The sequence below is a fragment of the Diachasmimorpha longicaudata genome, chromosome 13, assembly GCF_034640455.1.
Source record: "Diachasmimorpha longicaudata isolate KC_UGA_2023 chromosome 13, iyDiaLong2, whole genome shotgun sequence".
Taxonomy (NCBI): Eukaryota; Metazoa; Arthropoda; class Insecta; order Hymenoptera; family Braconidae; genus Diachasmimorpha; species Diachasmimorpha longicaudata.
In genome coordinates, this window is record NC_087237.1 from 5,011,333 (window position 1) to 5,036,725 (window position 25,393).

The window sequence follows — 25,393 nt, forward strand, 5'->3', positions numbered from 1 at the left end:
TAATTAATTCTAAATCAATAAGTTATAAATTTCTGAGTGTAAGATCTTTAGTCGCGTTACCGTATTATTCTCGTCGTTTGTAGAACTGTTGAATCACTAAAAAACTTGAATATTAACCAGGAATCTTGACGAGTTAAGCACTACAAACACCCGAGGCATTATTAGTATCTCATTGATTAGATAAAAAAAACACTGTTCCGTATCTACCCATAACGGTACACCATTTCTCCCTCTCTCTCTCACTCTCCTCGACGGTTTCGTGGTTCGTTACCATATGAACCACCGAAGATCTCCGGCGTTCCATTCTCGAATGACAAGTCCATGTGATCTTTTATTGGCCGGAAACAGTGACTGAGAGATACGTAAGAAAGGCATCAGGCACCGAGCTGTGTCGGGCAATTAGTAGTGGGGAACTTTAGTTACTCCACGTTGTGCGTTTGACACACATTCGACGGATGTGCTCGTGTTAAATTTAAAAAATGTTGTGTTTTGCGGTGAAATAAATTGTCTTCAATGATTGACAGTACTCGTCTGTTATCACTTTTACAAATAATCATAGGAATTTGTGGAGATTTTGCTTGCGTGTCAGTTTAATTTTAACATAGGTTTGTTGCTTTTAACATGAGTGGAGAAAGGAGTGGAAGAAGAGGTCATGGGAATAAGAGAGAAAGTGAGAAATTCATTCCACCTGATGGTGGGTGGGGGTGGATGGTGGTTCTGGGATATGCATTGAATAATGTAAGTTTATTTATTTATTAAATTCCATTTGGGAGCTAGGGGGGCAATTCTTTTATCGTTTTGTCGCTTTGATTGTGGCGAGTGATAGAATGATTAAAGTTCAAAAGTACAAAAAACGTCAATTTAATCTGATTTTACCATCAAATTTCTAAAATTAAAAGGGACCTTTGTAGCTTCAATTTTTTTAATGAAAATTGTCAGAAAATTTATTGGAATTAATTTGTTGTAATTCTGGATAAGACGATTGACCAAATCCCTTCCTCTCTTTTCAGCTAGTGATGGTACCTTTGATAACAGGAATGGGACTGATCTTCAAAGATCTCTTCAAAAACCTGCACTTTGCGGATCGCGATGCATCGATCATCATGAGTATAAATATGTCCTTCGGAATGCTCATGGGTTTGACGCATGGCCCACTTCTGAGAATGTTTGGGTACAGAAAAATTGCACTCGCTGGATCAATCATGTTTGTTTCCGGCCTCATGATGACCGCAATATCCTACAAATTTACGCACTTCATAGTTTCTCATGGATTCATAACATGTAAGATTTTTTTTCAGTGAAAAATCTGCACAGATTATTTAAATATATGAAATGTCGACTGGGAAGTACATGAAATTTCCCCGTATTAAATATTTCTTTGATAAATTCTTCCTCGGGGTACATATGAGCAGAACTTGAAAGGGTTATTTTTTTTTTAAGCATTTGGAATCAGTTTAACGATGGCCGCCTTTTCTCTGGCGTTGAACACATACTTTTTGGAGAAAAGAGGTCCTGCTGTGGCTCTGGCAATGACGATAACTGGCCTGGGGCCAATAATAATGCCTCAAATAATTACAATTTTAGCAGACAATTATCCAACGCAGGTAAATACCCTTCTGACTGACGAACATCGATTCAAAGCGTTTCGAAATTAATTAATTATTCGAATTCCTTCGTCCCCTCTGCCCTTTCTCATCTTTTCAAAAATGAATATATCGATTTCGCATATTCCACTTTTGCACATCAGGTGATATTCGTTAAAATCACGTTTAATCGAATGACGTCGAGTGCTTATCAATGTGGGGCTTGTTTGGCTGCTCAAATACTCTCGAAATGTCTCGCATTCGTTTACATTGAAAAACATGGCTGTCCGATTGATGAAAACACAATTTTAACGATACACTCCAGACAACCGCGGCAACTGATAAGCGAGTGCACTGACACATAGTACATTAATATTTATATATTCTCGTTTCAGCACGCGATATTTATTCTTGGTGCGATAGGTCTGCACACAGTCGTGGCGTCTCTACTGCTTCAGCCGGTAAAGTGGCACTCAAAACGCACGAGATCCAAAAATGACACAGGTGAATCATTTGTAGGAATTATTATCAATATATTCTCAAATGGTTGTCAACATTTTTCCAGACAAATATCAGCTGCTTTTATTTTTTAGATGTTTTTTATCTTCACTGAGGAAAAAATATAATTATGTCAATTATACTTTGTCGATCAATGACGTCCCCGTAATTTTCATTTCAAAATTCTCATTAAATTCTCTTGACAAATATATTTTATTGACAGAATTATATTTTTCTCAGTGTTGACCACTGTTTTTTTATTCTTTTTCAATTGCATTGTCCTCGCAGATGCGGAACGAGAACTTGTCACTATCAATAATCTCAAGCCTGATTCAGTTATAACCGAGAAGTTCGAACGCAAAAGAACAATTTCCGTGTCAAGTGTGAATGGAGATCCTCACAACTCCGATCTTCAGAAGCTAGAGGTCACAGAGGAGACGAAGAAAACCCAAGTGATTTACGTTCGACGTGACTCTGGTAATTATTGCCATTCAATTACTTCTCTTTCTCCCTGCATTAATCTGATGTAATTAACGTGATGGAATAAATGAAGCCATGATTACCAGTCCCATCTCTGCGTAATGGAAATCCCAGCATTCGGCATTTTCAGTCCGTTCAGAATGTCCAATGTGCGCAGCCGGAGGGAAGTAGAACGAGCCGTCATCCGCAGAAATGGTCGAGTACAGGTCAGCCTCATCAGGGATTTTTGGAAATTCCGAGTCACTCAGAATTTTTAATTAATCGGAATCTAACAGTATAAATTTTCATTTAGGAATAAACCTCAATGCCACGATCAGTGGCAGCTGTCCCATGCTACTCGATGAGCCACTATTTTCTCATGCGATAACACCTCCCCCCAAATCAGTTGCGGAAAATGAAGAAAATTTGGACAAAAATGCTGAGGACGAAAAGAAAAATGATAATGACATTCACACAAATGGATTTTCCTCCTCAAATGTCAATACGACGGAACCGCACATCGTGTGGGTACTATAATATTAATTGAGCTGTATTAAAAAAAATTCAGACCCATTTTAGTTAACGACAGTCATAAAACAGACATTGAATTTATAAACATTTTTTTCATCTAGATCTTCCAACAAAAAGGAAACATTGACATCCAAAGGCGGTTGCTGTTCCTGTCTGAGTAAAATCGTCAAATTCTTCGATCTGACACTTCTCTGTGATCCCATCTACGTCAACATAATGTTGGGCATGTCGATAGCAACATTTGCAGAGATAAATTTCGCCATCCTCCTGCCATTCATATTAGAAGACATAAAATTTGAAACGAGCCAATCGGCAGCTGTGATGACGACAACAGCAGCTATTGACCTCCTGATGCGCAGTGTTGCTCCATTTGTGGGACAACGAGTACGTCAGACACCCAGAGTGATGTACCTGATCAGTCTAGCTATGCTGATTGGCAGTAGATCAAGTACTGTGACCGTGTTAATTAAATATCCAGACGTATTTTCAGTCCTTCAGATGCACTAATCTACTTTTGTTAATAATTTTAACCATTTCAGTTCTCGTTTATGCAAATAGTTTCACAGCGATGATCGTAATGGCAGTTGGAATTGGATTCGCCAAGGGATTCAGATCAGTTTTCATGACTCTGATTGTACCGAATTACATTCCGATTGAGAGACTGGCTGATGCTGTTGGCATTCAGATGGTAGTTAATGGGCTTGTGCTCATGATTCTGGGACCACTGATAGGTAAATTCCACCAGAATTCCATCAATATTTTCCATTTCGTCTGTTATGAAATTGCTGAACATTTTTTTTATCAATGACCTTTTGTAATTGCGTGCAGGTATCATCCGTGAATTGCGAGGAAGTTACGATTTGTGTATAGTCCTGATAAACAGCATGACAGCGCTCACAATAATCATGTGGAGCCTGGAGGCGCTGGTAATCCGAATGTTCAAGGGCCGTCGAAAAAACGATAAGGATTACCAAGAAGTTGCACTAGCCGAATAAATTAAATACTCATCGCAAAAATTATGAAACTCAACTTTGAACGAAAATATATTCTGTACAGAGAGGAAAGAAAAACAATGATCATGTCTTCATTTTGACATAAAACTCTTTGTACTAACAATGGAGTTAAAATTTCTCCTATCGTGTAAACGTCACTCCCTCATTAAGGTCACGTCCTTGTTTGGTCTCCTTGTCCCTGAAATGGATCGCTAATTATTCAACCGTTGTTATCTCGTTATGGAGTCAGTGTCGTATAATCATCGTTAGTACAGTTGAACCTTAGACAATAGAATGAATTTTCCCGAATACTTCCGGTATCCAGTGGTTTCACACAACTCAGTGTCAGCCAGTCTCGTTTCGAAAAAACCTCATCGACCCCAAAAATATCAGAGAATTCCTCCCATTATCGTCAATTTTTTCTCACCCCCAGTTTCATGGCTTCCGCTGTATCGATGAAATTTCAATGATGGGGTCATACGCTGCAGCACTGGGGGTCATAGTACATGAAAGTTGGAGCATCGGGTTAAATGGTATCCCGTATTTTTTTGCAGGTCAGAGGACATTTATCCCTTTCACCTGTTCAATCTTATTCCCAATTCACGTACTCATTCTCTTGGATTGAATACGAGACACGTCTGGGGCAGGTTGGACATCATCCAAAATGAATTTGCGAAATCGGGGGAAAGCCCACCAAAATCATCATCTCGACTCACGTATTTCGGATTTGTAACAAATGTTGGGACAAGTCTCGTTTGTGAATTCCATTTGAGACGATTTCACGTTCACTTTCCCATTTTCGGAGAAATTTATCGAGAAAATACCACCGGTTAAAACACGAATTGATTCTTTATTCTAGACGTGAGTCGCACAGACCCCACTTACGTACAACACTGGCCGTGGCTGGATCGACAGAGTCAATAGAGAATGTGTAATGATATTGTTCGTAAATGTACTTTTCTTCAAGAATCGTGAGATGAAAAAATTTCCATTGACTCTGTATCTAACCGTCTTGAGCTTTCAAATACTAGAATTAATTTTAATGATAATTATTTAGATTAGTTCAGTGTTCTGGATGCACATGGCGCGATGGGGAGAATTGTTTATAAATATTTTAGCAGTCTATTGAATTCGCGCACATGATGACCTTTGCACTTTTGTTGTTTGAATACTTCGTCATTGTCTCGTGTGTGACACCTGAAAAGAACAAAAAATTATCAGTTTTATTGAATTTCATAGGGAAACAGTCTCTTCTAGCTCTTTTAATAAATAACTATTAAATTACCTTCGAGTGACCTGAGTAGAGAATCGGCGTTTTTGGGGAAGTCGTAGTTCTATTGGAGGCTGCGTAGTCCTCGTGCTCCATTATTCCCCAGAGAGGAAGTGTTGCAGGTCCGGTTGATGCGACTGCCAGGTTATTCACCGCCTCTGGAAGAACCTGATATGCCCTCTCGATTGATGCAAACTGCCTTTTCGATTTACTCTCACCCTGAAATTTGTCTGTTGTCAACTTGGCTTTGGACTTCGACGGCTTCACCGCTGGCTGGGGCGTAACTATGTACACACGTTCCTTACTGACTGGAGAAATTGAGACCGGAAGTTGCTCCCATGAGAGATCCTCAGAGCTCGATGGAGACACTGACGAGGGCTTTGGGGATGAGGCTTCAGAATTCTCTGACGAGGAGACCTGAACAGCAATTTTTGAACGAAAAAAAATAAAATAATCTTGTCAAGATCACTTGTAACTTTGATTCATCCCCAATATGATAAATAAATCAGTGCTTTATCACTGGAGTCTTTAATAATTATCGCCCCTGTCACTTACACGAACGTGGGGGACCTCGACTCTGCTACTGGCCGAGCCCTCGTGCTCCAGATCATTGAAGCTGAAACCATTCAAAATATTTCCAAAGGCCTTCTCGGCCTCCCTGATAGTGACAACTGGTTCAGTCGTGGTGAAGTACTCCTCTGGAATTTTTTTTGACTGCTGGAGCCGATGTGGAGAACTGGGAACAGTGCTGGCTGTCGTTCCCTTGGAGTATTCCTACAGCGAAAAGGAGAAAAGCGGATGAGAAAACTTCTCGCTTTTGTCGTGGGTCATGAGCATAGGTAAGAGTCACTTTGCAAATATCCGTGCCACATCTGAAGCCTCATTTTTCTTCGTTTCAACGCTTCGTGGATTATTATAGCCAAACAATGTCACGTGTAAAAATGCATTTTCACACGTTGAATTAATGAATGTTTGTTAAGTGAATTATGCGTAAAGATTAAATTCCAGGGTTAATTATTATTATCTCATCTGTGAGAAAGAGAAACATGGTGAGGTAAATTATGAGTGTTTCCTGTATCGCTTTGAAACTCAACTAATTTCATAAATCCAATTATTTTCTTTCATTTTCTCCTGCGAACCCCGAAGAGATTTTTAATTACAATTCAATGCTGGACTCACTTGGATCGTCCAGTTGTCGATATTTTTTTGAAGCCTCAAGGGATCGATCGAGGTGTTAGTCTTGCTGAAGGCAAAGGGTCGCGTGAGTTTTTTCAACTTCGGAAGACTCTGCAAAGTCTGAAGAATATGAGACCTCTCCTCTTCGGTTATTTCTAGCGACTCCTTGGAGCGATCTCGAACGGACAAAACTGGAACTTTTCGAGGCTGGAGTCTCCCGGAATCTGTCCAAGTGATCGGGCTGTGGTGAAAAGGAATGGGAGTGTATTGAGAGGTGTAAGGAATTATTATCTGCACCTGTGAACAATCAGGACTAATTATTATCACCACATACCAATAAAAATAAATAAATATTAAAATCATTTTTTGTCTGATTCAACACGGAAATGTCTACTGTGCCTAACGACATTTCCAACTCCGCAAAAAAATATACCGACCTGTTTATTCCTTTTACCCCCTTGCTGCTGATCCTTCATATTCCTGGCAGTTCCGGAGGAGTGGGTAAACCCGGCGCCTTGGTGAATATCCTTAGGATCAATCCAGGGTGTTCCCTCCTGCTGTTCCCTCTGGAAATTCCTGTAAGACTTCATGATGGCCTCGAACAGAGGTTCCTCAGTTGTACTCTGGTTCCCCTCCTCCACACCCCCCGTCTCATCAGTCCCCTCACGAGGCTGTTCAGTCGTCGTAATCCTCTGTCCAAATTCCGAATTATTCGCCGACTGTCTCAGCACCTCCAGCAGCAGAGACGTGGTGTTATCATCCAGCTTCACCCGTTCAGCACTTCCTACAACTCCTCCCCTCTCAAGAACAACTTCCCCGCTCTCCCCCTGGGGGTGACCCTTCCCGGATGTCTGAATCGTTGCAGAAACCTCGACGTCTCTATCACCGGTTGTCGGCCAGGTTGTGTTGATACCGTACGTTCCGTCGGCATTCTGAAGGATCACTGGGGCTTCCTCCGCTTCTCGAGAGGAATTAGATGTCTCACAGTCAACAGTGTCCTCCGATAAATCGATGACAGGAGATTGCTGGATGTGAATGATGTGCTTGCCATCGGAGGACACCTTCGTCCCGAGTTCAGTGGGCTGATTGATAGCTGATTTATGATGCTCAGTGGCACTTGAACCCGGGCCCTGATGCTGACGAGGATCCACAACTGGAGGCAGTGACACAGAGGCCGTTTGATGCTCAACAGGTTGATGATCAGTTGGTCCATACCCGGGGTTGAAGGAGTCGGAATCAACGGGTTCCCCTGGAGGACTGGGTGGGACATTTGAATGTTCGGGGCCTGATGCAGTCTCCGCACCAGGTGGAAGAACATCTACGTAATCTCCACCCGTGTGGGAGGGACCCGATGGTGGGACCTGGGAATTGGCGGACTCTGGGGGGACATCTGCAGGGGTGGCCTCTCCGAATCCATATGCTGCATTACTCCTGAGTTGTTCGTTATGATCTGTTGCCGCTGGTGCTGAGTCCCAAGCAGCCGCTTTGAAGAGTGGAGGCATCGCCCCGGGGTAGAGGTGGGGATTTGGAATAGGTCCGGTCAGAGGAAACGGAAAGTCCGTGTTGAAGGTGTTGGAGATCTGCTGGGGAAGATCCGGGGGCGGTGCGGGCGGACGCTCCCAACCGAAATCCGGAATTTTCACCTCCTGGGATGGGGAGGGGACGTGGTAGTTGTTGGGGGCTGAGAGGTCCTGGTGGGGCTCATTCAGAGAAATTGCCGGTGCTCCTTCGGCGTATCTGGTGTTCAGGCTGAGGCCGTTGATCAGGGGGATCCAGGGGACTGTGTCGCAGGGGTGACAGTTGGTGCCAGACAGGGGTGGCAGCTGGGAGTGAACGGCCTTCGGGGAGGGCCCGTGGGGCAGCTGTTGAGGTGATTGACTGCAGGGGAAAGATCAGGGAGGAATTAGTATGGTTTCAGGTAATTTTGGAATTTGTTTATATTTTTAAAAATCTCTTCTTGTGTGTTCGAGTGTGATCAGAGGGTTGATTCAATTGTGATGCCATGGGGTGAGTATTTTATTTATTTTTTAAAATTAGGGATCATTTATTATTTTACAAAACACTACTCTCCAAATGAATCAGTATTTTCCCTCCGTATTTCACTGGCGAGGAATTAATATGCTTTCTACATGAATATAACAGAATTGATGAAGCGTTTTCATTCCATTCAAGTGTAGAAAGTAGCACTTCAAAAAGACATATTTCGATTGATCATCATTAGCATACGTGTGAAATTTCCATAATGTAATGGTACTTAATGATTCTCCGTGTGAGATAAACAGTCCCAATCACGCGATTTAATTATCTGTTGATGTGCAATCAAACTAGAAAATAGAGGGGTTAATTACGTGTCAATGGGTGGCACTTGTGGAGGTCCATAAGTTTCATGTTGCACTGAAGCTTGAAATCCAGGATGAGTGAGCTGGGGGGTGGGCGCTGCTGGTGGTGGTGGAGAGCCCCCGCTCCAGGGATTGAACCACCCCATGAACCTCGCAAAAAATCCTGGTGATTCGGGGAGCGGTGGGGGGGTTGAGTTCAAAATCTTCCCCTGACGAAATGGCGGTTGATGGGGAAATTGGGGGGGACGATTTCTTTGGAGTGGCGGGGGTGGCGGTGCGAGGAATTCACTGAGAGCCGCTGCTCTTCTGCGGTGGTGTCGGGGTGCTGGGGGTCGTGGGCCATTGCTCCTAGCCAGTGCCGTGCAGGATATACATACGAGCAGGATCAAGCACGACAGGCTCTAAAAAAAATACATTGTCAACTTGTGATTATTTACATCGAAAAAATAAATAATTTTGTCGGCCAAATATTTGTCTGACAAAAATTTAATGCGAGCGTCGTCCTATAATTGCATTTTTCCCCTTAAAATGTCTCATCCCGGTCCCTCAACAACGGAATCACCAAATTTCATTAAAAGCCTCTCTCAATTAGTCACAAATAATTAATTGCGATCATAAAATAGTCCGACAATTCATTCTCAATGAATAAACGCAGAAACAACTCAGACCCCTAATGAAATTATTTATGAACCCATTCCCGTCGACTTTATCTCCTTCATGATTAACCCCGACAATATAAAACTCGTAAAGCCCGTGCGCTCATCACAAGAGAAGTGCCCCTAATCGTCCAATCAATACCCACAATTTTTCCTCTAGTTTTCTCACTTCCCCCGTGTCCCTGAAACTGGATAATAATCTGATCCTGGGAGACAATGCTCACGCGATTTCTCTTCGTCGTGGAAACATGTGTGCTGTCACACGCGTGCGAAAGCCCGCGTAATATGACCGGAATACCGCCGGGAAGCCGAGAGTATAATACTTGTTCTTTCCGCTAATGAAGTAGCTCATTCTGAGCCTATGGGATTCCCCAGTGGAATCCTTTCACGTTAATGTGGAAAATTGATAGAAACGCGTAATTACGTTCAATCACATTGACGCAATTATCCTTTTTGCACGTCAATTTTAATGTAATTTCCTTTCCAATTGTTTGCGTGTCATAAATATTGGAAAATTATTTCTGAGATATGTTGCTACCCCAAATCATTGCCAATTTAAACAATAAAATACAGTGTCAAATAAATGTAAAAATTTCTCACGTCTTAAATTGACAAATTAACGCACAAGAATTTTTTTTCATTTCATTTCTTCAATTTTTAATAATTTCCTGTTTAATGTTACGCTATCCCTCTATGTTTATCCTTTCAAACCGTCAAATTGGTAAAATCTGCAGGATTATACCGCAGATCCTGTCAATCCCTTTCCCATGATCTAGAATCCGTCATTAATGTGTGCCATCACAGCCTCAAGTCACCGAAAATGAAAGAATCCTCTCCCTCTCCGATTCTGTCCCCAATCCTCTCCGTCCACTAACATATGCTCCAACTCTCTAGACACCACTCACCTCCCAGAAGATACTCTAACACCTCCCAATTCCCTCGACCATGCGTGAACCCTGTCGCCTCTCGATCGGTAATGTTGACAGTGCAAAAACATGGAATAAAATGTGTTGACTAGTTGCGTTTATAAATAGCATGAGGCTAATGCGCCGTGTGAATAATAAAAGTAGACGGTCGAGTAGTCGCTGTGGCACACAAGAGTGCAGTCAATGGCACGATGAGGATAATAGGTACGAGTGACGGTTTACGAGGAGGAGGAAGTGGGTCGACTCGTGAGAATCTCTTCGTTGGGCCTGAGAAGACGCCCCCATAAGCAATCTTACGTTCTGCTGATCACTGTTGTACAGTGTTGAAAATTCTTTGAAATTTCAATGAGAATATGACAGTAATTTTCGTAAAAAAACATTTGATTTAAGATAAAAATTATGATGAATGTGTTCCAGGTGAAGTGCCAGGAAATTTACTATTTTTCAACAGATAATTCATAATGATCTGGTCCAGGTATATTTTTCTTTATTTTTCCCAACCGTCTGTGCTTTCTAATTGCAGATAATATTTCAAAATAATAAATTTTCAGTGAACGATATAAGTAAACCATGTAAATTAAAAATTACAAGGCAGCAGTCGCATTAGAAACTCCGTTTGTAAGTAAATAAAATTTACGTGAAGGATTAACGTGGAGTAATGATTGGAATTGGTGATAAATAGGAGTTTTGCGTAATAATGTTGCTAATAAATTCCCAAACTCCTTGAACCACGTCGCCATATGCATAAGATCGCGGCCACAGGAGTAAACAGAGCACGTGGGGAATCCCATAAAAATTAAAAATTAAAACCACTCAACAACGTCACGAGTAATTACAATATAAATCCACCCGCCAGTGCCAGTAGTTCGAGTTTTAATTTTTCACGGCATTTTCCCCTTCGGGCGCGGGAGAAAAGCCCGGAGACAAAGAAACGGAGGGAAATACTTGTGGAGAATCGGATGGAACAATAATGAGCGGTAAATTTATCGTGCGATCGTCGTTGCGGTGTTTACTCGAAGTTGTCACGAACGGAAATACACGGTGAATGGCTGTTCCCTCTTTTCTTCACTTTCTTACGTTTTATACTCGTCTTCCGGCACCTTTATGCGAATATACTCGCCGGTAGTCTCGCTCGAGACGCGCCATCGGGACCCTAAGACCCGGATTCAGTCCCAAACCCGTTCACATAATTCATAAAATTAACGAGTTCATACGATTCGATGTACGATTCAATGTCTAACACAGACAAAGTTCCTGGCAAAACTGTTGGTCGGTAATTACTAGTTGTTCTACTTTGTTCATTTCCTTCTCGTATTTTATTTGAAAAAATAGTATGAAACCAGTGTTTAGCCAGAATATGAATCATTCTTTCATATTCATTTCTCAGTTTTATGGGTTGAGCATGACTTTTGTTGAGTGAAAAGCCAGTTTTTGTTTACTTTTTGTTGAAATTTCCAAACACTACGGCTACTTCATAATTTTCATTTCGCACGGGATAATTACGTTTTTGCATGAAAGTTATTCACGTTGATTAAGAAGTTATTGCCAATTAAAAGAATCCGAGAGAGAACTTTCATCACCAGATCTTTATTTTCACTCATCTGTAACAATAATGAGGACGTTTGATTTGTTTAATGTTAGAACAGTGAGCATCTGCAAATAGTTCCACTGTTTTACCCCTTCATTCCTGAAATTCCAGCTGAGTAGAGTCCTCATTATCACTGCCTGATTGAACTTAATCTCCAATTTCGAAACGAGGATTTAAAAACGGAGAAATCCAGACTTCCGACGCGTCTTCCTCGTGTCATTTTCAAACAATAAAAAAATTCAAGAGCTCCAGTTTAATTTATCGCATTAGGTTCGCACGTATTCCAATACTCTCCCTAAATTGTCAACCGTAGGGAAAAAAAAAATTCAGATCAAGGGCTCGAACTCAGACAAAAATCGAAATTGAACCGCTCCGATGTGAAATAAAAGAACGAACGCTGAAATCGTTACGGTTTTGGGTTAATGATATAAACGATCACTCACGAGCCCAATCACTGTGAATGTATGAGTTGAGTTGTCTGAAATGGTTGAGTGAGACGAACGTGCCAGCAATTTGTGGCAAATATGGACAATGGCGGACAAGAGGAGCAGAGCAGTGGAGCGAAGGCGGTAAGACACATGGAAGTCCTTCGGTACCACTGCCAACCTGGTTAATGTAGGTAAGTGGGCCTGTGGGGATTACGAGTCGAAGTACCGTGTGTTCCTACGACCCAGGATGCTCCGGAAGATGCTGTATCATCACTGGCAACGTACGTCACCACGCGCTTTCTGTAAACGTTCGCGAGATTGTGAGCTCGAGTGATTTTTCAAATTCCTCAGTCCAATAAAAAAAATTATTGAGTATTAATTGCTCATGAAAAAAGTAGAGAAGAATACAATTGGGGGGGGGGGAGAGGGATAGGATATCAATTTGTTTCTTTCAATTTTGACGCATTTTTGTTTTTTTTTTTAAATGAATAATTGCAAAGGATCGGCTTATGGGAAAACTGGTTTTACCACTCTCGATGATATCGATAGAAAGAGCGTACGGTTTAACGGAGACAAATCAGCGGTTTCTGGTTATCATCTGGAACAGTTGGTGCACTATCTCGGTGCTTCTGCGATTATTCATCAATAACAGAGTGACTGGAAGTCGTGAGTGATCCGACGATAGTATTCGTTGATTTCTCCAGGGAGATTGAGAAAGTCGGGGTTGCATTGTGTGGTGATTTTAATTCCATATTATCGATACATAATTCGATATTGGATGGATTAATTAATTATTCATGAACGTTCGCTTTCCTCCGATGAAATCGAAGAAATTATTTCTCGTGATGAAAAGCGGAATGAATTGGGAGGGGGAATTTTTAGAAATATAATTTATAATTCTCCAAGGTTTGGATAATTATGGAAATAAACACGAGGTGAGTAGATTATATACATCGTTGGATTAAATGGAAACTGAGTCTCAATACATAATATAAGTGCGAGGATGTTAGTTTAAAAAAAAAAATTATTAAGTTCGCAAAGAGCGACTGAAGCCCTTGAAATTTGACACACGTTGAAATTACTCATTAGTGTCGTGGGATGAGCCCAAATTAGTCGCTGAAGCACTGACTTTAAGAGGTCATCTAACGGCTTAAAACCGAAACTATCGTACCCGACATCCCAGGACAAGACAATGGACACTGAAGTCGGTGAGAAAATCGTAATCGAGAGGGTGCGAAATGGTTGAATAAGAGAAACTCTATTTATTCCCACAGATGAGAGGAAATAATTTTTTTTAATTTTAAGGTCCACGATTCAGGTCGACAGTAAAAATGAAAAGCGTCTTCTGGGGGAAATTAAAACGCTGAATGATGAATAAAAATACGGGTAATCCATGAGATATCAAAGTGGAACAGTCCCTGCAGTGAAATGAGGTGCTGAAAATTTCCATTTTCAAATTTTTTTTATGACAAAATGAAAGCGATTCCACTGACATTACAATTTCTATTTGTTGATAGAATAATTTCAATAATTCACAAGGCCTGCCCACACGGAAAAATTTATTGTTTATCGATATATAAAAAAAATTGAGCTGGCCCCCATCAAGTGTTTTGTCAAAAATATGAAATGTACGTCTCAGATATTAAAAAAAAATTATTCCAACTACGTAAATAGCAATGTTTAACACTTAACTCTGTTGTTCTTGTTATTGTAAAAAATTTTGAATTCCAAGACTCTCTGGAGTGTGAAAAGATCATCCAAAGAGGCTGCCGAAGAAAAGCTACATCATTCTCAATGACTTTGGCGATTCCAAGTCATAAAAACGTCTAAATAATTTTTCCCTCAACAATACTCTCTCACATTATCGCTCCAACAATCTCCGAGCTTTCATATCACTTCTCTGTCATATGTAAAATCTCAAATGGTCTAACTACAAACCATAGACTTAAAACTCTCAACAATTTACCGTCTCACGTGGTAGAAACTCAATGGAGTGCATCGTAAAATCTTGCATGCACGCCTAAACGTTTTCAGTCGAAGGTCTTTTCTCATTTTCGAAAAGAACGGGTTTCGCCTATAAAAATCTCAAAGTGATATTTTCACTCACCCATTTATCAAAAATAAAAAAAGAGAGACCGGATTGTGTATGAGTGACTTTTGAATTTGAAAAATTGTGTGTGACAGTCTTCGGTGTCTGTATCATTTTACAGTGAATATATTTGCAAGACATTCAATCTCGTTATTAGCATGACAAACTAGCCCGACCGCAGACCGGAATCGAGTTTCCTTAATTAATCGATTGAACCACCAAACTCCTTTCCCTGTGCACTTGACCATGAATTTAAAAACCACATGTCATTCAACTTTGTTGGAGTCATTTAATGTTACGTAAAAGTGGCGAGATCATTGTGGTATTTAGATCTGCGGTTGCGATAGATTAGGGGGTGGGAATCGATAGGGATCGCAATATCGAATTGACTGAGCTGCTGAGTATTGTCGAGGGGCGATTATCAATGATCGGAAGTCGAGTAAAAAGCGAAAAACTTGTAAATTAAATATTTATAAAATAAAGTCGACAATTAAATCGTAAATTGATCGAGTGGATTGAGGGGATGATTTGCATTGGATAATTAAATATTTATGAAATTACTCACAAATCGAAGGTACATCTCTCAACAATTTCCCTCAAGTAGCATCCCACCCTTTGCACACAAAAAATTATTCCAAACACCCGGGTAAATCACAACAGCAACAGCAGGGAACAGAAAATAAATCACTCCCTCCGCAAAACACGAATAAAAGAAAATTTATTCCACCATAAATTGTGAACCCATATCCATCACACAATTATCCTAAACACAGAACAATTTATTTATCACTGTTGTTTTACTGAACACGGAAGAGACGATGTGCACTTGACCAGGGTCAAAGAGAGAGTCCATTGGCGCACACAGTGCCCGGGTGACTTATATCCACAAGGCCTCATGCCTTGCATCCACCTCCTGGGACCATGAGCGCAGTAGTTGGGGACTGCTGATGCCTTTCCACTTTGTATACATTGGGGACTTGAGCCACTCAGGTAGAGGTGAGCGACTGTGTGGGTGAGCATTCCGATATTTTTTTTTTTTCGGAGTTACTCGAGGAGATGAGTCGCATTTTTTTGGAGGAGAACAATAGGACTACCTGCTAACCTGAGTATTACCTGCGGAACTGATGGCTCTTGGGATAAGGGAAACGTACACACTTTCAGTTTTAGACCCACATCGTGACTGGCTTTTATTCCAGGTCCTAACGACTTTTTAAATATTTTTGGGTTTTATCTGGTTCAATCGTATGACAGTTTACGGAGAAATGTGGTTTGATTCAGTTATTATTGTTTAGTGGAAATTTCTCCTTTTATTTCGATTTTTCTTTAAAATTTTTACTTATTCATGTTCCACAGATTTTGTTATATCAGTTGTCATTTAAAAAATTTTATTTTTATTAATTAATACAAATTTTTCTGACGTCACTTTTTTGACACTGACGAATGAGTCTGCATTCCCTCGAAAATCATAGAATACCTGCTGAGCCCTTTTTGGTACCTTGATGGATCCTGAGAAAAATCCACCCTCCAATGTATATTTTCCCTGTTCTCATGAAAGACAGCTGTCAAAGGTGGAGAAGTCCTGGAATATTTCAAAGATCTTTGAAAAATCTGAGATTAAAAAACCAACGAATTCTCATAAGTTTTCTAATCGGTGCCAGTAGAATTCCGTACTCGTCAATAGAATATCAATGGCATTTTGTCCAAGTGATGTTGCAACGAGTCTGTGGAAACTTTTTATTTAAAAGCGCGATGCATCGTCCCGCAGTCGAGAAACTGCCATAATTTATCAGTGACTTGCACTGGCTGGCGTTCAGTTTAGACTTGGCCAGTCTATCGTGCGTCCTTTCAATGATCCTCATGCTTCCTGTGCATAATTTCGGGGGAGGGAGGAACAGAAGGAAATCGAGGGTGAATCCACGGAATACAAAATGGCCTTGCAGAAAGCGACGTGAAAGTCCATATAACTGGGTTTAACGGCCGTGCGTGATGTCTTTTCTGTTTGATGTTCGATATTCCATGGGATATCTCAAACTGAAATGACACTGGAACTGTTCGCAAAGAATATTTTAGTTTCAAAGAAAGTCTTACTCTTTGAAATTCATCGTTCCAGGAAGTCGTGAATTCATTCCTTGCGATTCTATGGACAGCATGAAAATATAAAAAATTCTATATTTTATCTTGTCTTACAAGATATATAATTTTTTAAATATATTTCCCTCCCTCTGAAACGATTGTCATATGCGATCGTCTCTCCTCTTTATAACTATTCTTTTATCTTATTTTTAACTCTTTTTTTGCCTAAAATTCTTTTACTCTGGTGATGGGAAGTTTCCATATTGTTTTCTCCTGCCTCCTGCCTTTTTCAGAATGATATTATCCAGGGTAATGTGGAGGTATCTTCATCGTATACCGAAGGTAACGGTGAGAAGTGAACTGCGCCAATAAAACTGTATTTACGTTTTATCTCACTGATAAGGTCATGAAGCTATAAATATTCTAGAACAAGCCATCGTAATTTCCATTTTATTCATCCCGTAAGAATCAGTTTCAGGGAATTTATTGGAAAATATAATGGATCGTAAATCATAACTTACAGTTTGTTGCATTGGAATTATGATCCCCAGTTCTGAGAAGTGAAATTTACGGTGGGAAAAAGTGAATTGAGAGATGCATCAAACTGATCAAATTGGGCGGGTTTACGAGGGTTTTCCTGCCATTGGATTTTCAAGGTTGAGTTCAAGGTATAATGAAAGTCATCAGTTGACTGATTCTGACGTTCCTAGGAGTCTAATAAATATGCCACTGCACAGATCTCTTCAAATATACGTCAACGTCGTGATCAGCAACAACTCGGTATAAATTCAGTCGCAGTGATGCACATGAAGGCATCACGAGAAGTGAATTAACATTAAAAAATGAAGTTTTTTGGGTTCCATTGGAAGATACTCCACATTGTAGTATTATTTCTGGCCACCAGACCTCAAGTAATTACCCAAAGTGTCTCTTCTCCAGCGACGGAGGCGACAGACCCTCCGTCAAGTCCAACTGCTTCAGGTATTTCCAGCCAACAGGATATGATTTTTATTTATCTTATTTATTCCTCAACAACAAAAATTGTTCTTTTCTTTTCAAAGTGACTGTTTCCCCGTCAACCAGTAGTTCACCCATAACAACAACTACACTGGCGACTACAACAATAACAACAATAGGAACTACCCCTGCCTCTCTCTGCTTGGGACCAGGTCGTTTCCAAAACACCACTGACACAACCTGCAGGAGTTACGTCCTCTGCAGTCTGAACAGCGATAGAACCGCCTTCATCGCATACCCTCTGAAGTGTCCAAAAGATTATCTCTTCAAGCCCTTAGTCGCCACATGTGTGAGACCTACCCTATACACATGTTCAATAAAAAAATGAATCTCCAATGTGACCAGATTGATACAATTTTTTCTGTTAATTCTACCTAAACCTCTCCAGCGAATGATAAAAATTATCCATTTGAAGTTATTTATTCATCATTGTAAATATATATTCCCCCCGAAAAATCCTACGTTACGTTACAGAATGGAACAGATAATATTTAGACAAAAGAAATGCGAAGTCAATGATTGATTTATCGATCTAGACAACTTCGGAATTTTCAAGCACAACTAACTCCGTGAAGCTTCGGATATGTCCTCCATCTGAAGCTTCTCTAACTCTCTCATTGGACCACTGACTGATGGCCTCTCTATCCCCAGCACCTGCACTCCTTCGGGATCTCCTATGATCAGTCCTTTCCGTCCCGAAATTCGACGTCTTCGTCGGCACAACATCTCCAGTCTTCCCAACAACATCCCCACTACCACTTCTTGAAAGCTGGGATTTGATTTCCTTCAACCCCGTGGAGATATCAGCCCTAATGTCCGGAAGACACTGCTCCAGAATTTCCTGCTTCTCCGAAACGTTCTGAGACGCTGTAACCGGTAAACTCCGACTCCTGCGAGTCGCGTTGGGTTCCTCCGCTGAGTCTACGTAGCTCCAGATGATCGGGGACATTCCCTCGAAGGCCGAGCACTTCAGCAAGTCCCTTATGACCCCCAGATCGCTGACGGTGTGATTGAGAGCGTCTAGCAGATCCATGTACGTCCGGTTCTTGTGATTCAACGCCACTTCCTTCTTCAGGTTGACGAGGGTCTCCCTGTTGTCATTCTCATCGATCCTGTCCAGTACAACTTGGAGCTTCAAAGCATAACGCGGCTTGTGAACTGACTGCGCTTCTGTCCAGAGAGTTGTTGGAAATGTAGTCCTGATGGCAACTGGAACTGTCACGTTGTCACCCAGAAGAATCTCTTCTTCAGGTGACGTTGACTCTGTTTGCGTTGAAACCTCAAGGTCCTTCGGCTCCTCTGATGGTGTACTATCTCCCAAGACAGGCTGATCTTCTGATTGAGGGGGTGCTGATGTCACAGTTGCACTGGAGGTCGACCTTGTGGGACCACACGTCCCCATGGAGCGGTCACAAACAAGTTCCTCAGGGACTAGTGTCATCTTCGTTTTGTCTCCATCGATGTCAACAGTTGGAGGAGTCGTCTCTGATGTGTCTGGTGACGTTTCTGATGGTCTAGTTGTTGTACTGACAGACTTCAGGGCATTGCACGTACCGGCGATCAAGCAGTCCACCGAGATCGAAGAAACTTCATCAGAGACTGTCTCTTCGACAGGTGCTCCAGTGACAGTGTTCAAGGAAGGTCCCACTTTTACTTCCACTTGGATCAAGGAATTACCCGATATGTCCAGTCTCTCGTAGATGTTTTTCGTTATGAACGATCCCACCCCACATCTGATTGTTTTTTCCTCGATCACCGTGACGTTGCCCTCGTCGTCAATTATCTGGAACTGGGTATCTTTACTCTTTCGTGTGTCGCTTGCAAAGTACTCTTGGAAGGGTGATCCGGCGGCTTCTTCCTGGGTCGTGGGATAGACTTCTCCCTCGGCTCTGGGGCACCACAAGTATTCGTCCGGAATCAGAACCGAATTTTCAAATGTAATCGTGTACTCGCGAAGGACCAGTCGTTTTGGTGGACTCGTGGAGTTGTCTTCCTTTGTGGTGACGGTCTCGATCCAGCAGAGGGTCAATTCATTCTGCGAGTGGAGGGTTGTTCTGTGCTTTGGTTTTGCTGATGAATTTGTGGATGGAAAGCTCAAGCTGTAGAGCTGATTCTTGTCTGAGGAGCCGTTGCTGCATTGATCTTCTTTTGGAAGGGTCGAAGGGTCTTTCAACTCTTCTGATTTTAGTGGGAAATCTGGTGTTGTTTTTGGAAGATCCGTCAGCCTCGGAGATTCAGTTGATGTGTTAGAGTCTTCTGATACTTTTGGAGGTTCTTCCGATGACTTCGGAGGAACGGCTGTTGTTTTCGTAGGTTCGGGGGTCGCAGTCTCTGTCACTCGTTCCAGATGTTCTGTACTTGTTTTTGGAGAATCTTCCTGTGCTTTCGACACTTCTTTTACCGCTTTCGATGGCCCTATTATTATTTCCGGAGACTGCGTTGATAGTTCTGGAGATTCTTCTGGTGATTCTGGATGATCTGCTACCAATTTTGGAACTCCAGTTGTCGTTTCTGTATTTTCTGAAGATTCCACGGACTCTTTCGACGGATGTTTGGTCTTCGCCAATTCTTTTTCCAATTTTTCCATGATGTCTGGAACATCATCAGAATAATCCGGAACCTGGGGCGTGTCCGTGACTTGGAAAGTATTTATATTCTCATTCCAATGCCTGTTTCCCCTTTTCTCGGAGTAATCAGTGTCACTAGTAGCACCACTGGTGGCTTCATCCCTCACAGGACCTTTTGATTTTGGCGGGTCAAATGATCCCCATACATCGCGGTTATCGTGGACGTTGACGGTCTCCCTGTAACGCTCGGGGGTCTTTTCGTTAGATCTGCGAGAAAGTTTACGCGTCTGCAATGATTTAGTGCCAGGACGACTCTTGTCATTCTTCCCATCGTTTTCCGCAATTGACTTCTCCAGAGAATTGACAGATATGTCGACGTCTGTCGAGGACATTCGCGTCACTGGAGCCGATGGATATTCGTAGTTGTCGCTTTCCTCCAGGTCGTAATCATATTGAGGAATCTAATCTCGGAAAATATTTATTTAATAGAAATTTTGAATTTGTATTTTTTTATTTTTGGGTTTGAAGAAATTTTCTGTACCTCCGGTATCCTCCGCCCGTGATAGGGACCCGCGTGAGCGAATCCACAAGAAGCCTACGGAAATAATAAAAAAAATCCGTACTGAGATTAATAGCCATTATTTTCTCCTCCTTTTTTCGGAATTATAGCTCCGACGTGATTTTAAGGGCATTCGGCCGAGGCTCACGCACGAATATCTCATCGCCGGTTACGATCAATTGAAAATTCACGAGCGCACGCGCCTCCCGTGCAATTCCACGCGAGGACCATAAATATGGAAGTTTCAGCTACCGATACGTACATTGGAAAAAAATAATGATGCCGGGGGTAATCATCGTGATTCTGATAACGGCCACAGCGCGATTTAATTTCACGACGATAAGAAGTGCTTGTGGTATGAAATGCGCTAATTCAAAAACATAAAGAATCAGGTGACACATTGTGAAACGGAAATCATTGATTTTTCCAGCGATTTTATTGCTGAGTTTTAATAATCTGTTATTCGATTACGTTAGGTCGATAATTTTATGATTGCAGGGAATTTTTTATACATATTTTCAGTTCCAGGAACATATCACCTGTTTTAGAGAATTTATCACTAATTACTCGCGATGAAATTGATAGTTTTATGAAAAATTAACGACACCAGCACTAAATTCCAAAAAATTTCGTGTGGAAAGTCTTCAAATTCTAAACATTGTAATTTTATTACATGTAAAATTTAATTAAAGTTCAAATACAAAAAAAAATATGGGGGAATGCGCATTGGTTAAAAATTTTTCAATTTTTCATTCCAAATCGCAAGATTTAGTTTCTGACAATTCGTCCCGGGGTTATTTTATTTATATTTCCATAAATGAGGGATTAAAATTCAGAGGTAATTCATCGCGGTAATAATTAATCTGTATTTTACCGACGCCAGTGGGTCATGAAAATTGTGGAGCAATGGATTCCCAAACTAAAATAAAATTGCGGCTTACCACAATAATTAAAAGAATTGCAGACGACATTCCACTGCAATAAAATTTCCTCCCCAAGTTTCCCGTGGATCGTCTCTCGCTATACAAAATTTCTCAGCTCTCTTCTTCACTTCTGTCCAATTATCTCAGTCTGAACTCTCGTTTTTTTTTATTAATTCTCTGGTAGCCCAGTCGCAGCCTCCAAACGACGAGAACTGCGTGAAAGCGCGTCTCGCACGTTGATAAAGTGCAGAATTACGGGAGGCTGAGAGCTGAATTCTCTTTTGCGAGTCTTAATACTCCTGATCCCCACCATTTGGCTTTTCATATGCTATTAAACCCACGCCTGTGAATTGGAAGACCTATGACATTGTGAATTTTTAATTTTCGCCCCTTCATTTTCAGCTGTTAAGATTGTGATAATTATATGGTACCGGAGGCGGTGAGAGTGGGCTAAATACGACAGAATAGAAACGATTGGAATTGGGGTACCGGGTATTTTCAATTCGTGAGGTCGATTTTTTAAAAATTGTTCTTCACCGATCCCTTTGCGATAAAACCGGCTAGTGGCGCTGAACCCGCAGCCATCCTGGCCATTACTCAAATACACTAATCACTGACGATAGTATGCAATAATAAGCCCGATACGAGATGAATGGTGTGTGCGTGTGCACACAGCGAATCTTTGGAGGCAGTTAACCGTGATAGGGTGAACTCTTTACCAATATCTCGGGTGAAAGGAATTCATTCTGTTATGAAGTTCTCGCCACTGGTGAATTTTTCTGGGAGACAGTCTTGTTGTGACCGGCAACGAGACACAGTCGGGGCAGAAGAGATTGTTGAGATTGTGCGAAAAAAATTGACTCCTGTCTCCATCGGAGAGAAAGAGTCCAACAGAGAAGAATCTTTCCACATATAGTTGGAGGAATTGCGAATAAAATTGTTGTCATCATGTGGATTATTTCTGCAATTCTCATTGTTTGTGTGATTAAAGTTCTCATGGATTGGTACAGACCCAAAAATTTTCCCCCAGGTAATTCACATTTTCCGACTGTTCCTCAGGAAAAAGAAAATTTTGAAAATTCCAATTGCGTGATTTTCCAGGACCTCGTGGATTACCATTTGTTGGGAATATTCTGGACGTTCGGAATTTGGTAAAACAAACTGGTTCCCATGGAATCGCGTGGTGTCAGTTGGCAGAGCAATATGGCCCAGTCGTGGGACTACGTTTGGGCCTGGCAGATCCGCTGATCATCGTTTCCGGCCGGGAGGCCGTTATGGAGATGCTAAGCCGACAGGAGTTCGACGGCAGGCCAAATGGCTTCATATTTGCTCACAGAACTATGGGGGAGAGACGAGGGGTCCTATTTACTGATGGAAAAATTTGGAATGATCAGCGAAGGTAGGGAAAAAAAATATATATCCGCAGAAAATTGAAAATTGAATCGACCACATGAACTGACTTATGATTTCTCAGATTCTCTCTGAGAAATTTGAAGGACTTTGGATGGGGGACTCAGACCATGGAGGAACTGATATTGGAGGATGCGATGAACCTGGTAAAAGTCATCGCCGAAGCAGCAAATAATGGAGTCATCGAGAATTTAAGCCAATTCACGTCTTTAGCTGTTCTCAATAGCCTCTGGTCTTTGATTGGTGGCTTAAGGTAGTGCATTCGCTTATTTTTGGAAAGCGATGTGTAGATTCAAAGACGAATAATTTGTACCAAAAAATCTATACCACTTCACTGAACCAACTCAGAAGCGGAGGAGTTCAATTAAAAAATTTTATGCATTTCAATTTTTAGTTTACACGGGATGATTTTTTTTACTGTAATTATTCGTCTTTATACATCAAAGCATTCAGAAGCATGTGAAAGCACGTGGACAGATGGATTTTATTCACCCAGACAGAACGATTAATATTCCGTATGCAATGAAGGTACGATATATCAAAAGGCGACCCAAAATTAGTAGAAACCCTAAAGATGCTGAATGCGGCTGTGAAAGAATCCAGTGTCTCCGGGGGTTTGCTGAATCATCTCCCATTTCTGAGGCACATAGCACCCCAATTCTCGGGTTACAAAGCCATTACGGAAAGACTGCGTCTTATGTGGTCATTCTTTGCTGTAAGAATTGTTCAAAGAAAATCTCGAAACATCTAACTCGCTTTCATCCATCAATAGTTAGAAGAAGGCTTTTTTTAAGGATGAGGTAAGGTCACACAAAGAGACACGTCAATCCGGGGTTCACAGGGACTTGATCGATGTGTATCTGGAGGAAATCGAGGCGAGACACGGGGACCCCAACTCGACGTTCAACGGTAAAATTTCCGAATTAAATTTTACAGTTTACTTTGTAAGTCATTTATTTTATTTTTCATTGGTAAATGGTAATATATAGTCCACTGGGCCTTTTACAATTTTTTTGCGATATGAGAGGTAATTATTCTCTCACTCGAACGGACAACAAGTGAAGAAATATTGTAACAGGTCCTTATATTTTTCTAATGAGCTGGCAACTTATTTTCTGCTTTAGAAATGCAACTCGTGGCTCTCATAAAAGACATCTTCAGTGCAGGAGTCGATACAACGACCAATAGCATCGGTTTCGCCATCGGATATCTGGCGATTATACCGGAAGTGCAAGATAAAGTGCAGGAGGAGTTGGATAGAGTATTGGGAAGAGAAAATTTACCATCAGTAGCCGCTCGGCCCTCGTAAGACATTTCCCGTTCCTTCCTACGGGGAGAAAAATTCCTAGTTTGTACGGAAATTCTTCCCCGAACTTCTGGGAAAATTTCCCAGTCTAATTACTCTAGCACTTGCCCTAGTTATCTTCACGAAAATTCTTAGTGTAAAAGAAATTAAAAACTATTAGTTGCGAAAAGTTCTACTGTGAAGGTAAATTTTCAAGGAATGTCTGGAACAATTTCTAGTACCGGAATTTTTCCCTGAGTTTTCTCTTCGTGCACTTCCACTATTGAGGAGAGAGAATTGCGGAATTGTTTGCAATTCTCTTTCGAAATTTCGCTTGAGGGGGTAATTGGAATTTCAGGCTGCCTTATATGAATGCAACACTCGCGGAAGTTCTGCGATTGGCAAATATTGGGCCGACTTCGATTCCACACAGAGCTGTCGCTGACACTCAGCTCAAGGGCTACAATATCAAGAAGGATTCTATGATTCTAGCGAATTTAATGAGTGTCCACAAGGATAAGGATCACTGGGGAGATCCCGACGTGTTTAGGCCGGAGAGATTTATCGATGAAAATAATCAATTCATTGCTGATCCTTGGGTTGTGCCTTTCGGGGCAGGTTGGTAAAATTTCATGGCTCATTTCATAATTCCAATTAAAAATTTATCATTTTTTATGTCTCTGAGAACTTCCGACGAATAAATATTAAATATCCATTTCTCACTCTAGGTCGGAGAAAATGTTTGGGCGAAGGTCTAGCGAGAAATAGTCACTTCCTCTTTGTCTCGTGTTTACTTCAGAAATTCAAATTTTCACTCCCTCCGGGTCACAGAGCACCTCCAATGCAAGGAATGGACGGTTTCACACTCTCTCCCCCTATTTTTGATATCATCGTAACTCCCAGACCATTATAGCACTCAAACTTGTATATTTTATTTATTTTTAGGATTGTTACAAGAATCAAATAAAAATGTTGTTTTCATACGAATCAATGCCTCAATGCTAATAAAACTCTCAGGAACCCC

The 25,393-nt window shown here is 41.2% G+C and overlaps 5 protein-coding genes and 1 long non-coding RNA gene across 10 annotated transcripts; 4 read left to right on the forward strand and 2 right to left on the reverse strand.

Moving 5' to 3' along the window:
* Positions 1-36: 36 nt before the first annotated feature.
* Positions 37-4,144, forward strand: LOC135168637 (uncharacterized). Of its 2 annotated transcripts, none has more exons than XM_064133019.1 (10): positions 37-738; positions 1,011-1,281; positions 1,441-1,604; positions 1,979-2,087; positions 2,370-2,558; positions 2,648-2,767; positions 2,854-3,064; positions 3,173-3,519; positions 3,611-3,802; positions 3,900-4,144. In XM_064133019.1, exons 1-10 carry the CDS (start codon positions 622-624, stop codon positions 4,064-4,066), a joined length of 1,887 nt encoding a protein of 628 aa, XP_063989089.1. In that variant the 5' UTR covers positions 37-621; the 3' UTR covers positions 4,067-4,144. The 2 variants fall into 2 exon arrangements, with proteins under 2 accessions (XP_063989089.1, XP_063989091.1); XM_064133021.1 differs by having other exon boundaries at positions 615-738; positions 1,015-1,281.
* Positions 4,145-4,232: 88 nt separating this feature from the next.
* Positions 4,233-16,963, reverse strand: LOC135168633 (uncharacterized). 4 transcript variants are annotated; one of them, XM_064133014.1, is made up of 8 exons: positions 16,849-16,963; positions 15,101-16,672; positions 8,858-9,249; positions 6,947-8,387; positions 6,513-6,806; positions 5,889-6,107; positions 5,349-5,750; positions 4,233-5,260 (listed from the first exon to the last, which is right to left on the reverse strand). In XM_064133014.1, the coding sequence occupies exons 2-8, from the start codon at positions 15,113-15,115 to the stop codon at positions 5,240-5,242; spliced, it is 2,784 nt and encodes a 927-aa protein (XP_063989084.1). In that variant the 5' UTR covers positions 15,116-16,672; positions 16,849-16,963; the 3' UTR covers positions 4,233-5,239. The 4 variants fall into 4 exon arrangements, with proteins under 4 accessions (XP_063989084.1, XP_063989085.1, XP_063989083.1 ...); XM_064133015.1 differs by having other exon boundaries at positions 15,101-16,114; positions 16,207-16,962; XM_064133013.1 differs by having other exon boundaries at positions 15,101-16,962.
* Positions 13,151-14,212, forward strand: LOC135168646 (uncharacterized). Its single transcript, XR_010300064.1, has 3 exons — positions 13,151-13,381; positions 13,536-13,654; positions 13,752-14,212. It is a non-coding gene; the product is annotated as an uncharacterized LOC135168646 (long non-coding RNA).
* Positions 16,964-17,147: 184 nt separating the features above from the next.
* Positions 17,148-17,963, forward strand: LOC135168644 (mucin-5AC-like). The gene is made up of 3 exons (XM_064133029.1): positions 17,148-17,276; positions 17,346-17,589; positions 17,670-17,963. Exons 2-3 carry the CDS (start codon positions 17,451-17,453, stop codon positions 17,951-17,953), a joined length of 423 nt encoding a protein of 140 aa, XP_063989099.1. The 5' UTR covers positions 17,148-17,276; positions 17,346-17,450; the 3' UTR covers positions 17,954-17,963.
* Positions 17,964-18,026: 63 nt separating this feature from the next.
* LOC135168635 (zonadhesin-like) lies at positions 18,027-21,957 on the reverse strand. The gene is made up of 3 exons (XM_064133017.1): positions 21,693-21,957; positions 20,734-20,787; positions 18,027-20,653 (listed from the first exon to the last, which is right to left on the reverse strand). Exons 1-3 carry the CDS (start codon positions 21,720-21,722, stop codon positions 18,158-18,160), a joined length of 2,580 nt encoding a protein of 859 aa, XP_063989087.1. The 5' UTR covers positions 21,723-21,957; the 3' UTR covers positions 18,027-18,157.
* A 200-nt stretch (positions 21,958-22,157) lies between these two features.
* LOC135168641 (methyl farnesoate epoxidase-like) lies at positions 22,158-25,343 on the forward strand. The gene is made up of 8 exons (XM_064133025.1): positions 22,158-22,704; positions 22,776-23,073; positions 23,149-23,337; positions 23,613-23,799; positions 23,879-23,993; positions 24,209-24,389; positions 24,728-24,987; positions 25,098-25,343. Exons 1-8 carry the CDS (start codon positions 22,623-22,625, stop codon positions 25,280-25,282), a joined length of 1,497 nt encoding a protein of 498 aa, XP_063989095.1. The 5' UTR covers positions 22,158-22,622; the 3' UTR covers positions 25,283-25,343.
* Positions 25,344-25,393: the final 50 nt, after the last annotated feature.